The sequence below is a fragment of the Phodopus roborovskii genome, unplaced genomic scaffold (genome assembly GCF_943737965.1).
Source record: "Phodopus roborovskii unplaced genomic scaffold, PHOROB, whole genome shotgun sequence".
In the NCBI taxonomy this organism is placed as follows: Eukaryota; Metazoa; Chordata; class Mammalia; order Rodentia; family Cricetidae; genus Phodopus; species Phodopus roborovskii.
The window spans coordinates 2516046-2531093 of NW_026126646.1; the positions used below are offsets into that span (position 1 = coordinate 2516046).

Here is a 15048-nt window from a genome sequence, read left to right on the forward strand (position 1 = left end):
CATCCTTCTTGCTCTACCCCCAATAAATGCTCCGCCCACTGCGGCTCAGGGTCTCTCCTGCCCCTCTGCTGTGCAGACGGATGACAGACCTGAGTTTGAACTCGTAATTAAAAAGACTCTTTGCTTTTGCATTGGATCTGGTCTCTTGGTGATCTTTGGGTGTACAGACTCTGGGTACAACATTTGGTGGCTTGTCCGGGATAGCCCAACTCCACCACTACTAACCTCTGTTGAGTGTCAGGGTGTCAACCATCAGGTAACTTTCTGTTTTCCCAGGGAAAGTTCTGGTTTCTGTTTCTGGCTGCTGCAGCGCCTTCTGTGATGCCTGCGTAAGACAGAGATGAACACATTGGTGGATCACAGGCTGGGGTGACTGGGAGATGTTCCGGTTGCCCAGCGGGTGGGTCAGGAGACCCTTGGGGGGATTGGATCCTCCTAGTTCCTATGGGGAGAATGAGTGGGTTGCCATTAGTCCAGTGTCTCATTTTTGGATCTGTGCACAGCCATCTGCCTTGCTTGTTATGGTGTGTGTGTATCTTGTTGTGTTTGTCCCCTGTTTTGGTGGCTTGAATGTCCTAATATCATGGGCCAAGCTCCTAGTCACCCCACCATGTTGAGTGTCTGAACAGAGAATCTGGGGTTAATTGTTACGGCCAGAAAAGTTAACAATCTTGTGTAATGTTGTGTGCCACACCCTCCCATGCTGATGGACTGGATTCTTGAAACCTATCTCTGAGGACTGCCTCCCCCCAACTTCTGGCCAAACTGGTGGGCGACTCATCCTCCTGTAGGCTCTGAACATACGTTTCTCTTATTGGTTGATGAATAAAGCCGTTTCGGCCAACGGACAAGCAGAATGTACCCAGGCAGGAAGGGTAGGCGGGGTTACCTGACTAGGAGAATGCTGGGAAGAGGAAGGCAGACAGTGAGTTGAGAGGGAGACGCCATGTAGCTGCCGAGAAAGCCAGAATCTCGGGCATCACGTAAGCCAAGGCCATGTGAACAAACACAGGTTAATAGGTATGGGTTAATGATTAAAAGAGAGCTAGCCAATAGGAAGTCTGAGCCATCAGCCTAACAGTTTAGTATAAGCCCCTGGGTGTTTATTTGAGGGACTAAACAGCTGAGGCACTGGATGAAACGAAACTTCTGTCTACACCAAACAGGGCTCAGGGCTAAGCTATGGCGGTGCTGTGATGCTACAGCAGATTTCCATCTACCAGAGCTGCTCAGGTCATTCAGATACAAGGGGCTGTAAATCTCTGTCATCATTTACAGGGGCTGGTTACAAATTATTGTTGATTAGGCTAAGAAAATACTGTTAGTCTCAGATGCTTTATACTGGCACAGGCTTTTATGTGTTGATGCAAATGTGGAAGGTGTATAAAAAGTCATAGAAGGCCAGAGGGGATGTGAACTATGCTTGCTGTGGTTTCTCATACAGGCAAATACTGAATTTAAAAAGAAACCATAAAATAAGTTGAAAGTTTGACCGTATTAGGTTGATTCTGGTTAAAAAGTTTTGTCTTGCTGAAAAGTTCTGTCTGTTGCCTGGGAAGGTTGTGTAAGCTTACTGTGTTGGTTTCGTCTGTTTTCTGGTGTGTTCATAGGTGTTGTTGCCAGCATGGAGCTGGGGCAGAAATGGTTTGGAAAGCTGCTTTATGCTGTTCTTTATTGGAAAGCTGGCTGTGGCGTTGGATTATGTCTCCCTTCACTGGGCCCAGGCATGCTTATTTAGAAATTTCCTCTATGTCACGACATCAGTCTGAGCCCCCAACACAGTGACACAGAACAGCCAAAAATACATAAATAAATAAAAGAAAAATTAAAAAAAAACTTGGTTATGTGAACATTCTCTACTTTAAAATTGACACGCTTATGTTGTTAGGTACAGCTAAAGATCTGCTAAAATTAAAGCTAGTTAAAAAGTTACTATGCCCCTTGCAGATCCCCCAGACACTCCCTCCCCTTGCTCTACCCCCAATAAATGTCCCACCCCAGGGCAGCTCGGGTGTCTCCTGCATCAGAGGGATGAGAGACCCTGAACTTGTAATTACAAAGACTTTCCTTCTGCATCATATCTTCCCTCTTGGTGGTCTTTGGGGGCACAACACAGCCCCTCTCGATGTGAACCTCCTCCTGCCCAGGCCAGGTTCTCCTGAGTGGCTTTAGTCATCTCAGTTTCCATAGCAACCACTTCCTCCATTCCTTTTCCTCCTCCCTTCCCTCCTGCCCCTCCCTGTTCCCCTCCTCCTGCTTGCTCTTCCTCGCCCTCCCCTTCTTTTACCCCTTCTCTTGTCACTCAGTTTAATATTGGTCTAAAACTCATCACGGGTCCTCACTTTGCCCAGTAAGATCATCCAGTGCCTGTGAATGACCTCTCCCCTTCCCTCCACCCTGCCCTGTCTCAGGCACAGCGCCTCCTGCTGATCACAGCCAGAGCCTTCTCATTCGCCTGCGGGCATCCTAACAATAGCAGCGGTGGGTGACACCGATCCAGGGTCCCTCAGAGGGCTGAGCAGTGCTCCCCACAGCCCAGCTCCACTCCGGGTTTAAGAGGCATGCCTTTCTGCTTTTATGGTTTGGGAGACGGCTTGTGGCAGAAGCACTGTTTAGTTTGTCCTCACCCTTTAAGTCTCCAAAATTTTAAGGACACATTAAAGGCTTTGGCATGGACAAAGGACTATGTTAAATGACCAAATCTTTTTCCTAAAATTGTTTAGGAAATGTCCTAACGGCAGACAGCTGGTTCCAAGAAACCCTTTGAAGTGACATTATCAAGTGGCTACTGGGGCTCTGGGGATTTTGAGTAGCAGCGAGATGAACCACCCCACAGAGCTGCGTGGGGATTTCCCAGGAGGCCCCGCTCAGTTGAGTCACCCAAGTGTTATGTTTGACCTGTGGTCCTCTGGCACAGCGGCAGAACCTCGCTGAGCTTCTGGAGGAGTGGAAGGTGTTTTGCTGCCCTGAGATCACAGGTTTGTCTGCTCGGGGCTGGTGGGGGACTGGAGAGGTAAGGATGGGCTGCTTCACTTCTGAGTTCTAGACTGACTTTTCTTCCCTTGTAATTTATAACTTTTGTCTCATAGTGTACTACATAAAGACCCAGGAAAATGAAGCTGTCACTTCCAAATCTTTCCTCTCTCTCTCTCTCTCTCTCTCTCTCTCTCTCTCTCTCTCTCTCTCTCTCTGATAGGCTCTCATGTAGCCATGTCTAGTTTCTAACTCTCTATAGCCAAGGATGATCCTGAAGTTCTGACTGTCCTCTTCCATCTCCTGGATGCAGGGATCACAGATGTGGGCCACTGTGCCTGACTGAGTGCCGGGGATGGAACCCAGGGCTCCAGGCATGCCAAACAAGCATGCCACCAACCGAGCATCATCCCCAGCCCCAGGATTTTTTTTTATAATTGCCATCTTTATTTGGTTTTCTTTACAAGCTTCAGATCTCAAAATGGGCAAGTTCAGGGTCTGTGCTTAAGAAACTCTCTGCTAGTGAATTGTAGCAGAGGTCTTTCAAAATTGGCAGAGCAATAACCATGCTTCCCCTCTCTCCAAGTGAACCCTTTAGATGGCATTCATTACCTGAACTTTGCTTCCAGGGCAGCATGGTTGCAGTATGGATGCCCATGCCAAGAATCTGAAAGTCCCTAATGTCCCTGTTCTCATTTCACCCTGGGCTTTGGCAGACATGCACAAAGGTGGTGGCTGTTGTAGACCTGACTCTGAGGATTGCTTGTGTTTCCATAATATCCCAGGCTTTTTTTTTTTTAAATATAGACTTTTAAATTTTAAATTGTGTGTGTGTGTGTTTGCATATGGGTATGTATCCTTGAATGCAGATGGCCAGAGGCATAGGATCCCCTGGAGCTGGAGTTATAGACAGTGGTGAGCCACCCAACATGGGTGTTGGGAACCAAACCTGGGTCCTCTACAAGAGTAGTGTGTGTTCTCAACCGTTGAATGACCTCTCCAGCTTCAATATTCCAGTCTTAATTCTCCTTAAAGCCCTGAAGTACTGCTTAAGCATTGGTGGCAATGTAGATAGTTCTGGGAGGGAAATCCTTCACACTGCTTATATTTTGCAGAATGACATCTCTTAAAGATCAGGTCTTATGTAGTCCAGGCTGGCCTTGAACTTACTTTGCAGTTGAGGATGACCTTGAACTCTTGGCCCTTCCTGCCCCCATCTCTTGAATGCTGGGGTTACAGGCATGGACCACCACTACGGTTTCTGAAGTACTGGTGCATGTTAAGTAACACTCTACCAACCGAGCTACACCAACAACCAGAGGGCAGCTCATTTGATTGAAATTCTTTTGGAATCTTCTTTGCTAGTGTTGTATGTATGCAAGGCTTTGTCATGGGGAATAGCTGTTACAACATGGTGGTAACTGTGCTGTTGGTGATGGGCGCTGAAAAGGCAAGAGCCCTGCAGGATCCCTGTGACAGGTGTGAAGCCGGTGAGTACCTAACCCACGGTGCATTTTCTGACTGTTGAAAACTCAGTTCAATTAGCCTGGTTGCAGAGGTTTGTGGGATACAACAAAGTGGCGGCGGGGAGTCGGCTGGCTCACATAACTTCAGCACCTCAACTCTGCCATTGGAGCCCAATCAGAGACGCTGTCTGGGGGGGGGGCACGGGGCTAGGAAGGTCCCAGGACAGTCTCAGCACCCGGCAATTGTAGCTTTGTACACAAGGCGCCTTCTCCAGCAAGGAGCAAGCAGGTGGCAGCGTTCTTCTCCTGGGTCCGGCCTGTTGCTCTGAGCTCCTCCCGAGGACAGCAACAGATTCAGGGGTTTGTTTTTGTTTTTGTTTTCTCTCAATTTCTTTGTTACAGCGTTTATATGCTGTCAGTCCTGGTTGATTATGCCAAAGGTCACCCTGCAAATGTATACTCTTAAATGCCAATCAATAAACATGCCTGTTGAGCATGATGGAGCATTTGTGCTGATTTCTTTGTAAAGATCACGATGCTCTGAGTGATGGTGGAGTGTTGCCATGATGTCATGTATTGTCAGACAAGGATGCCCATGACTTGAGCGATGTCATGTGTTATCAGACATGGACACCCATGACGCCTTTCAGGTACCTTCTGCAAGAAAAACAATCCGGTTTGTACCAGCTGTCCTCCAAGTACCTACTCCAGCACAGGTGGACAGCCATACTGCAACATCTGCAGAGTGTGTGAAGGTGGGTCTGTCTGTCTGTCTGTCTGTTTGAAACAGGATCTTGCCATTGCCCAGGCTGAACTGGAATATACTATCTTCAGGCTCCCCAGTCTGAAGGTCTGCTTTAACTGAGGCATCTCTGTCTTGGATTGCTTGGGAGAGACCAGCTTTTGTCCGTCTTTACTAACGGGTCTCTATTTAAAATCTTGAACCTCACTGACCCCTCTGTCCATAGCAGGTGTGGTCAAATTATTTCATGGAATAGCTATTACCACTGCCATGAGCATCAGGCTCCAGCAGCTCAGGAATCGAGGGTGATCCCATGGGGTTGGCAGACTAATCACTCAACTTCACTTTTCTATCTGAGGGAGTGAAACTTAACTTCCTGGGGCTGGCGAGTGGGTGCTAAACTTAACTCCCTGGGGTCAGTAAGGGGGGGGGGAGCTAAACCTAACTCCTTGGGGCCATTGAAAAAGGAAACACACACACACACACACACACACACACACACACACACACACACACACACACACCTGCCTCTCTAGGGTTTCTCCATCACCTTCTCTCTCTCTGTGTTCTTTATTTCTTTTCTTACCCCTATCCAGATCTATCCTTTCTGTCTCTTTTGGTGTCTTCCTTTTAACTAAGTTCTTTCTCCCTTACAGTTTATGTATCCTACCCAGAAAAATCTTTCAAGCAGTACAAAAATTATAATGAGGTTACTTACTATTTTGAGTGAATGATTACACTGAATACAAATAAAAAACAGCATGTTTTCCATATCCCTTGCATGAATAATTTTTTGTTGTTGTTGGTTTTGGTTTCTTGAGACAGGGTTTCTCTGTGTAGCTTTGGAGCCTGTCCTGGAACTTTCTCCGTAGACCAGGCTGGCCTCGAACTCACAGAGATCCGCCTGCCTCTGCCTTCTGAGTGCTGGGATTAAAAGGGTGCACCGTTACCAACTTGTTATAGATTAACAAGAGTGTAAGCAAGCAAGCCATTTTTCTCAAGTCAATCCTTTGGCTAGCAAGCTGCATTTTGCAGTTACAAAGAAAGGAGCAATCATTTTGTTTTTCATCTCCAAAGGTACTCTCTTGAGAAATCTTAGAAGAACCACGAATCTAAATTTTTATGTGAAAAAGAATCAGTCAGCTCCGTTTTAAACCCTCAGGGTACATGCCCATTCATCAACAGTTTTTATGTCAGGAAGCTGAGGGACGAAATGGGTACAAGAGAGAAATCATCACCCTTGATCACCAACCCATCCTAGCAACAAAGCTGTGCCAGTCGTCCATAGCCTGGCTGTCAGTGTTCTCGTTCCCTGACCTCAACAAGTCTCTCATTCCATTCAACTATTAAAAGTGTGCCTTTTAAAGTTGTTTTCTAAGGGTTTTTTTTTTCTTTAACCTCAAAGCCATTAATGAAATCATCTTACCCTAACCTTAAGGGTTTTTTGTTTGTTTGTTTGATTTTTGTTTTGTTTGTTTTTGTTTTTTTCCAGGCAGGGTTTCTCTGTATTGTGTTGGAGCCTGTCCTGGAACTAGCTCTGTAGACCAGGCTGGCCTCGAACTCACAGAGACCCGCTTGCCTCTGCCTCCTGAGTGCTGGGATTAAAGGCATGTGCCACCACCGCCTGGCTCCTGAAGTCATTCTTTAAAGCTTTGTTTCAGCTATGATATACACCTGAACACCTTTCTCAACATTAAGATGAAAAGAACTTGAGTTGGCGCAGCTTCTGAACTCAATTCTTTTTCTTAATCACTAACCTAAGCCACATTCTATATGGCCCCCCATGGGAAACTAGCTGTGCGACGCTTCCCTGTTCTAATTCTCTGTCCTCTGCAGCCCCTGCTTTATCAGGGTGGGGACAGAGCCATATCCTGCTTCACCTAATATTCCCAGTAAGCTAACCTCTACCATAACCTCCTACTGTATTTATTAAAGACCCTCAATCATCAACATCCTATTTAAAATAACACCGTTATTATATTAAACCATTGCTTAACTAAAGCACATTAAAGACAGTGGGGGATCTCCCCACACCCATTCATACCATGCCAGATGATAGCAGAGAAAGATGGCAGTGGGAGACCCAGCAGTAGCCAGAGACATTCTGGGGCCCCGGCTCTCTGGGCCTCGCGTATCTGAGACCCACCCATCAGTGCCTTGTGTGCCAGTGGGCAGATCTGCTGAAGTCAGTTGCCACCCGCCATTCCTCTGACATGGCCACCAGTAACCTGTCATCTTGGCTGCATTTTTTAAATAATAGAGAAAATACTGATTCGATATGAGAGGCTTTTGTTGTTCACAGGAAGACAGTAAATAGGTGAACACAACATTCTATAATGTCACTGAGCAATGGATACATATTTATACACATATGTACACACACACACACACACATATTCAACTACAGAATGCACACTGGTTTCTTGATTTGGAGGTCAAGGGTAACACAGAGCTGGGACTTCGTAGGTTATTTCAGGTTCAAGAAGCCTTGCTCCCCGACCAGTGACGCGGAGTGTGAATGCATCCAGGGACGCCACTGCCTGGGACCAAAGTGTGCCTGGTGTGAAAAGGACTGCAAGCCAGGTCAAGAGTTAACGGAGCGGGGTAGGTTTGCTCTTTCTGCACAGCCCCAGTTTGTGGTGGAGACAGGTTCCTTAGGGTTTGAGACCCTTAACAGAGATGCAGAATGTGGTGCTAACACCATGTTTTAATCACATTCCACTATATATTCTTTTGTGTCCCCATAGATAAGCATAATTAGAAGCCAGGACATTTTGTTAATCAACAGAGCCATGCGTTTTTTACACATTTTTGGTATACACAATATTCCTCTCATTGAAAATGAGCAATCTCAGGGGCTGCAGAGATGGCTCGGTGTGACTACCGCTCTCACAGAGGACTCAAGTTCAGTTCCCAGCACCCACATCAGGCAGCTCACAATGGCCCGTAGTAACTCCAGCTCCGGGGGACCCAATGCCCGCTACTGGCCTCTGCAGGCACCTGCACACACGTGCACATATGCACATACAGATACATGCATACATACAGGTGAATAAAAAAAATCAAGTTTTTAAAATACAAAGCAACTTGCACAGGTTAACCTAATGACACCAAGCCATTTGTTCATCGCAAGGAAAGTTTTAAAATGGTTAAAAAAAAAAAAAAAAGCCTCCTATTGATTGCTCATTTGTCTTCAAGGTTGTAAAAACTGCGGCTTTGGGACATTTAATGATCAGAATGGCAGTGGCACCTGTCGACCCTGGACAAAGTACGTACATATCCTGGTTTTTCTCATAGCATGAAGAGCCTAAGATGAACTGGAAAACGGAGGATGCTGTCACTGGAGTGTAGATCTGCAGTGACACACCCTTAGGTGACGGGAACTCCGTGAGGTCACAGAATCTTGTACAAACGTGGGTGTCCTTAGCAAGCATGCCAGTGTGTAGCAAGCCGATCTCGGGTGGAGCTTGCCACCCTCTAAGTTGATGGGTCTTCAGTCCTGTTTCCTTCTGATCTCTTGGTTGTCACCTTCCCTGACTGACTGGCCCATATCACGTGCTCAGGGCCATCACCGAGCATGGCATAGGAGAGTGAAGCCTTCTGTTTCTCCAGCATGTCATACATATATGGTGTGCTGGCCGCTGGAAGGACACAGCCTACAAAATTCCAAGTGTGCTCATGGACACGCAAGGTTGGCACTGGTCCAGTAAGGTGTGCTGGTGCCGGTGCCTAGCACGACAGTGGGCATGGGCTGAGGGAAACTGGCAGACGCCAGAGGCTCATGCGGAACTTTCTCATACGATCCGCCCATTGCTTGTGAGCCGGAGCCCACCTACTGCATCGCTCGGTTACCTTTGGGGTGGCAAGTGTCGGGTGCTTCATCGTGCTCCTCTGGTCCTAAATTAATCATCTGAACTCTTTCTCTTGACCTGTCTAAGCTGCTCTCTGGACGGAAAAGTTGAGCTTAAGAAGGGGACCTTGGAGAAGGATGCGGTCTGTGGCCCCACTGCAGTCAGCCTCTCCCCAGGTACCCTCACCACCACCGAGCCTGCCCCGGTGAGAAAACCAGGTGGTTGTTTTATTGCTACTAAATCACTGTTTTTATTGCTATTAAGTAAGATATGGAGACACACAACGGGAATTACACCACTACAGAGGCTGAGACAGGAGGTCGGCAAGTTCCAGGCTACCCTGGGTTACATAGTAAGGCTCCTTGAAAAACCTCATCCAAACAAATGCCTGGTATCCATTCAGACTGTGTGGGCCTCCCTCAGCACTGCTAATCTCCCAGCTCTGCCCACAGCAGACAGCTCTGCCTTGTCTTCCTGGGTGCTGTCCCTCCATCAGTAATGGTGACACTCATCCCAAACAGACACCACACCCTTACAAAGGCCAAGGCCCGGGGACTCAAGGGCCTTATGCTTTCTCCAAGCTCAGTAGCTTAGACTACCTAGCTTCTGGGGAAATCATTAAATCTGGGTTCTTTTTTAAAAGTCACTTAGGTTTAGGACTTGGGATGTGACCCAGGTGGTAGAGCCCTTGCCTCGCATGTTGGAAAGGTCCTGGATTCCATACCCAGAACTGTGTGAATGTGGGCATGGAGGTGTATCCCTGCAGTCCCGACTCTGGTGGTGGAGGCAGGAGGATCAGGTCATCCTCTGGTACATCCGGAGTTTGAGGCTAGCCTGGGATTCATGAGACCCTGCCTCGAAGACAGAACAAGCAAACACAAGACAGTAATGTCATCTAAGCTCCTTAAGTTGTAGGTTAGGGGTGCCCCGGGTGCTGCCTCTCTGGGGCCCACGTATTTGGGGGGGTTCAGGTCAGGCTTGTCCTCACTAAACACGCGGCGTTTTTGTCCTCGCTCTAGAAGGAGGGCACCCCTTGCAGGTCCCTACCTTGTTCCTGGCGCTGACATCGGCTGTGCTGCTGTTCCTGCTCTTCGTGATCTTTGGGCAACTTGTGGTCAGATGGGGCAGGAAGAGATTCCCCTACATGCTCAAGCAACGTAAGGCCAACACAGCATGGGGTGCGGGGGAGGCAGGACAGCTTTGCGGAGTGGGTGCTCAGGCTTGCCAGGACGAGCTTGTTCCCACAAGGGTACTGTCTGAAGGCCGTTGGGGTAGCTGTGACTGGGAGTAGGGGGTGGGGAGGCTCTCCACTCCCACAATGCACAGGGAGGACCCCCAGGCACAAGAAAATTGGGCTCTGCGTGTCACTAGGGAAGAGATGGAGACAGAGCAGGACCCAGAGTGTGGGGAAAACAACAGACACATACACCACAGTCTCAGGTAACTGGCGCACCTACAAGCATGGGCACCACGGCAGCCTGTGTCCACGCACAGAGGAACCAGAAACGAACATTGCCTCAGAAGCTGGGGAGACAGCTCAGTTTGCAAAGCATTTGTTTTGCAAGCACAAAGATATGTTAATGCCCAGATCCATGTACAAAAGCAGTGGAGTGTGCTTGTAATCCCAGTTCCGTGACAGGCGGTGACAGGCGGTGACAGGCGGTGACAGGCGGTGACAGGCAGATGCCAGGGGCTTGATAACCAGCCAACCTCTCTAGGCCAGTGAGAGACCCTGTCTCACAAAAAAGGGAAGCAAGCAACAAAGGCGGCCCTCTGACTTCTCCACACACGTGTGCACTTGCACACATGCAAACACAAACACACCGCATAGAGAGCCTCACGAGTTGCTTCTCCAGTTGGTGAATATACTTGGCTTTAGCTCTGGTCTGTCCTTGAGAAGGGGAGCCCTGGGTGGTGCTGGAGTGGCTGTAAGGCAGACTATTAGACAGAAAGAAACCTTCAACGGCAGACTTCATCCTTTAGTAAGCTAAATAAGGTTCTATGAGGAGGTGGGGGTGGGGGGTGGGGGGTGGCACACACCTTTAATCCCAGCACTCAGGAGGCAGAGGCAAGTGAATCTCTGTGAGTTCAAGGCCAGCCAGAACTATGTAGCAAGACCCTGTCTTAAATGAGAAAGAGGAGGGAGGAAGGGAGGGAGGGAGGGGACTCACCCTCAGGTTGAGTTCCAGTGCCCGTGGTCCTATGCCAGCCTTCTACATTCTTTATCGAATATAAGTACATGGTTCTGTTCTGTACTTGTGTATGCATACGTGTGCATGTTTGCCTGTGTGTAGGCGTGCACATGTGTACATACACCAAGGTTGGTGTCAGGCACCTTCCTAGAGCACCCTCCCTTGGTCCTCTCAAATGACCCCAAAGCTGATCATAGACGCTCCCGTTAGCTTGCCTCAGGCACCCGCCCGGCCTTTACGAGGTACCGGGGACCTGAACTCTGCTCTTCATGCTCTCAGGGTGAACACTCAGGCTCAGGGCAAGGAGCACTGGTTACAGAACCATTTCCCGAGCTTTGCTTGATGTTTTTTTTTAACGTGGGAAAAGATGTGGGGATGAGTAACTTAAGCCCCGCCCAAGTAGATAGGTCAAACTGTTTTCCAGAGGCCATGGGGGCCGCATGGGACGTCTCTTCAGCGGGGTGCGATTACTCGTCTTCCCGCTTCCGTGTGAATGCGGGGTGTTGTGGCACACTATTTTTATCTGTCGGTGGGTGGGGAATAGTATCTCACTGTGGTTTTGATTTGCATTTCCTTGATGATGTCTGAGGTTAGATGCCTTTCTCTTTGATTGGCTGTTTGGATTTCTTACTCTGAGAAGTCTTCTCACAGGGCCTCTGCCTCTCCTTATCAATGGAGGGGACTCTCGTTTTCTGTGGCCTCCCCCCCCCATCTCAGGTCTCCATCTCTGGAGGAGACCTTTAGACTTCCTCCCAGAATGGCAGCAATGTTCCAGGTATTATCAGTAACGAGTAACTTGGAGCAATAATAATAATAATAACAACAACAACCTTTTCATTTTTATATAATTACTTGTTCGTAGAAAGGCACAAACAAGGAGCAGAATAGTATTGCGTGCCATTCACAAGATCTACATCTCACCGAGGCCAGGACCAAGAGGCAGAACACACACAGCTGTATGATCCTCTATCATAGCTGTACATTCGTGTACCAAGCAGCACAAATGAAATACAGAACATGCAAGGCGCCTGCCTGGAGCCCCAGCACGTGGGGGGCTGGAGGAGGCGGCTCTCAAGTTCAAGGCCATAGGCTACATGACCACAAAACACAAGCAAACAAGAAGAGCCCCGACTATCCACAACCAAGGCCGGGCCCTGCTCACCCTTTACTCAGTCAGCCCTGCAGCAGTAGATTCTCTCCTTTCATTTGCTTGAGGCAGTCTCTTGTGTAACATGGAAAACACTATTACCCAGAGACAAGCTTCAGGATGAGGGTCACAAAAGCAAAGCAGCCTGTCACTGGTTTTCACCTCTCCCCCAGCTCAGACCAAAGGGTCTGGCCAGCTTGCTCTGGGCATCTGGTCCCGTCTCTCTACCTCCTGAGGCTGGAATTATAGCCAGGCTGCCACACTCACCGGGACATTTCGTGGGATCCTAGGGAGCCAAACTGCAGCCCTCAAGCGTGGGCGGCTGGTGCTTTAATCACGGAGCCCACTGTCTCCTTAGTCTTTCCTTGTCAGTCAGTGGTGGCGCTTGCCTCTAATCCCAGCACTCGGGAGGCGGATCTCTGTGAGTTTGAGCCCAGCCTGGTTCATAGAGCAATTTCCAGGACAGCCAGGACTACAAAGAGAGACCTGTCTCAAGGAGGGGAAAAAAATAAAGCAAAAAACAAAACAAAAACCAAATTTTTCTTAAATCATGTCTTTATGTATGTACATATGCCCATGTTAAGTGCCGCGAGTGTACATTGTGTATGTCCAAGGGCAGACGGGTGACAGACACCCGCCCCTCAGCCCTGAGCTGGACTTACAGGCGGCTCTGAGCTCCTTGACATGGGTGCTGGGAACTGAACTTGGGTCCTCTGGAAGAGCAGCAGCAGCAGGCTTTCTTAACCACTGAGCCTCCTCTCCAACCTAGTTCTTTTTCTTCCCTTCCCTTCCTTCCTTCCTTCCTTCCTTCCTTTCTTCCTTCTTTTTTTCTTTTTTCTTCTTCTTCTTTTTTTTTTTTTTTGGTATGTGTATGTTTTGTTTTGTTTTTTTCAAGACGGGGTTTCTCTGTTTAGCCCTGGCCATTCTGGAACTCACTCTGTAGACCAGGCTGGCCTCGAACTCTGAGATCTGCTGGGACTAAAGCTGTGAGCCACCACTGCCTGGCACCCCGGCCTCCCTCTTTTCTCTTTAAACAATTGAACACGATATGGTATCTTACATCATGTGTTCATTAGAGACTTGGGAAACTGGTTTGTGTCCTGCGTCTCTGACGAACACACTCACTCCCTCTAAGAGTGCTTTGCAGATTCCGTGGGATGTTCTCCACAGACCACAATGTCATCTGTAAGTAGCAAATATGTCTCCTCTGTACTGTGGGAGACACTTCCTGTTGGCCTCCATGATTTCTGGAAAGAGATCTGCAGTTATTCCAGTAGGGCCCCCCTCTGGCTTCACAGGCTTTTTCTGCCTTTAGTCTTCAGCCTGTGATGTGGTGAGGACTCCTGGGCTCATCCGGCTTGAGGCTCAGTCAGCATCTAAGCGTGTAGCCTTTGCCTCTTTCCACAGGTGGCAGTGGTGGCGAATCTGTCATTATCTCTTCAAAGCATCCAATCCAGGGTCCTTTCTTCCGCCCTCCAGGCTCTGAATTTAGACCTCCTGTCAGAACCCCACCTGTCCTTAAAGCTCCACCCATCGCTCCCATCTATGCCTCTCTGGACTGGACAATGGCATCATCGCCCCCATCTTCCACCTCCCTCATTCTATTGTGAAGCCCTTCATCAATTTTCAAAATGTCCATTATCATCACTTCCCAGTTTTAAAATAGCTACTGAGTTCCTTTTGCTTCTCTATCTGGGTCTCAATATGCTCCCCAGAGCAGTCTTCGGCCTTGAACTCCTGGCCTCGAGCAACGCTCCCACCTCGGTCTCCCAAGTAGCTGGGACTCTCGGCATGCACCGTTGCGCGTGGCTGCCCAGCCTTTAGTCCTCATTTGTTTCCGATGTATCCCTAGTTGTTTGCTGGACGTTTTTGATGATGGCTGCCTTGGAATTCTTAACCTAACATCGGCTTCCCCCGAGGCTAGCTCCTGTGACTCGGTTGTCTCCCTCACATGAGGTCTCCCTTGTTTCCTAGCATTTAAGATGGCAGTTCGAACGGCTCAAGAGGAAGATGCTTGCAGCTGCCGATTTCCAGAGGAGGAAGAAGGAGGAAGCCATGAGCTGTGATGTGCCAGCCCAGGAAATGGACAAGGCCCGACCACACTATCCATTCTCAAACACCATCCTAGACAATGTGTGGGCAAGCACCCCACCCAAGCCTCTTCTAATTAATGTATTTGTCTTTACTATTTTAAAATTATTTTATTTTATGTATGTGCAAGAGTGTTTTATGTTTTGCCTGCATATATGTGTGTGCAAGCCCATACACACATGCACGCCCACTATGAAGATTCCTGATGCTAGCAGAGGCCAGAAAAGAGGGTGTTGACTCCACAGGAATTGGGGGCATGGTGGCGCTGAGAACTAACCCTGGGTCCTTTGCGAGGGCTGTCAGTGCTCTTAACCCCTGGGCCATCCTTCCAGCTCCACCCCACCTCTCCAGCTTTGCCCTTGACATTTTTAATAGGAGGAGGGGAGAGCAGGAGGTAAAGCCCAATTTCCAGATTCTTCTTAACAGTAATGCTGGCAGCAGTGCCACACACCTTTTAATCCCAGCACTAGGGAGGCAGGGGAAGGTGGAGCTGTGAGTTCAAGGCCAGTCTTGTCTACAGAGTGAGTTCCAGGACAGCCATGAGTATTATACAGACAAACCCTGTCTTAAAAAACAAGCAACAAAA

General features: G+C 48.5%; 1 protein-coding gene across 1 annotated transcript; it reads left to right on the forward strand.

Moving 5' to 3' along the window:
- Positions 1 to 4348: 4348 nt before the first annotated feature.
- On the forward strand, positions 4349 to 14521 carry Tnfrsf9 (TNF receptor superfamily member 9). Its single transcript, XM_051173856.1, has 7 exons — positions 4349 to 4463; positions 5090 to 5194; positions 7648 to 7785; positions 8380 to 8449; positions 9120 to 9253; positions 10052 to 10189; positions 14346 to 14521. Exons 1-7 carry the CDS (start codon positions 4349 to 4351, stop codon positions 14435 to 14437), a joined length of 792 nt encoding a protein of 263 aa, XP_051029813.1. The 3' UTR covers positions 14438 to 14521.
- The last annotated feature ends 527 nt before the right edge of the window (positions 14522 to 15048 follow it).

Coding starts and splice junctions, on each gene's coding strand:
- Tnfrsf9 (XM_051173856.1), top strand. CDS start 4,349: ATGCAAGGCTTTGTCATGGGGAATAGCTGTTACAACATGGTGGTAACT. Junction 4,464..5,089: donor CTGTGACAGGTGTGAAGCCG/GTGAGTACCTAA, acceptor GACGCCTTTCAG/GTACCTTCTGCAAGAAAAAC. Junction 7,786..8,379: donor TCAAGAGTTAACGGAGCGGG/GTAGGTTTGCTC, acceptor TTTGTCTTCAAG/GTTGTAAAAACTGCGGCTTT.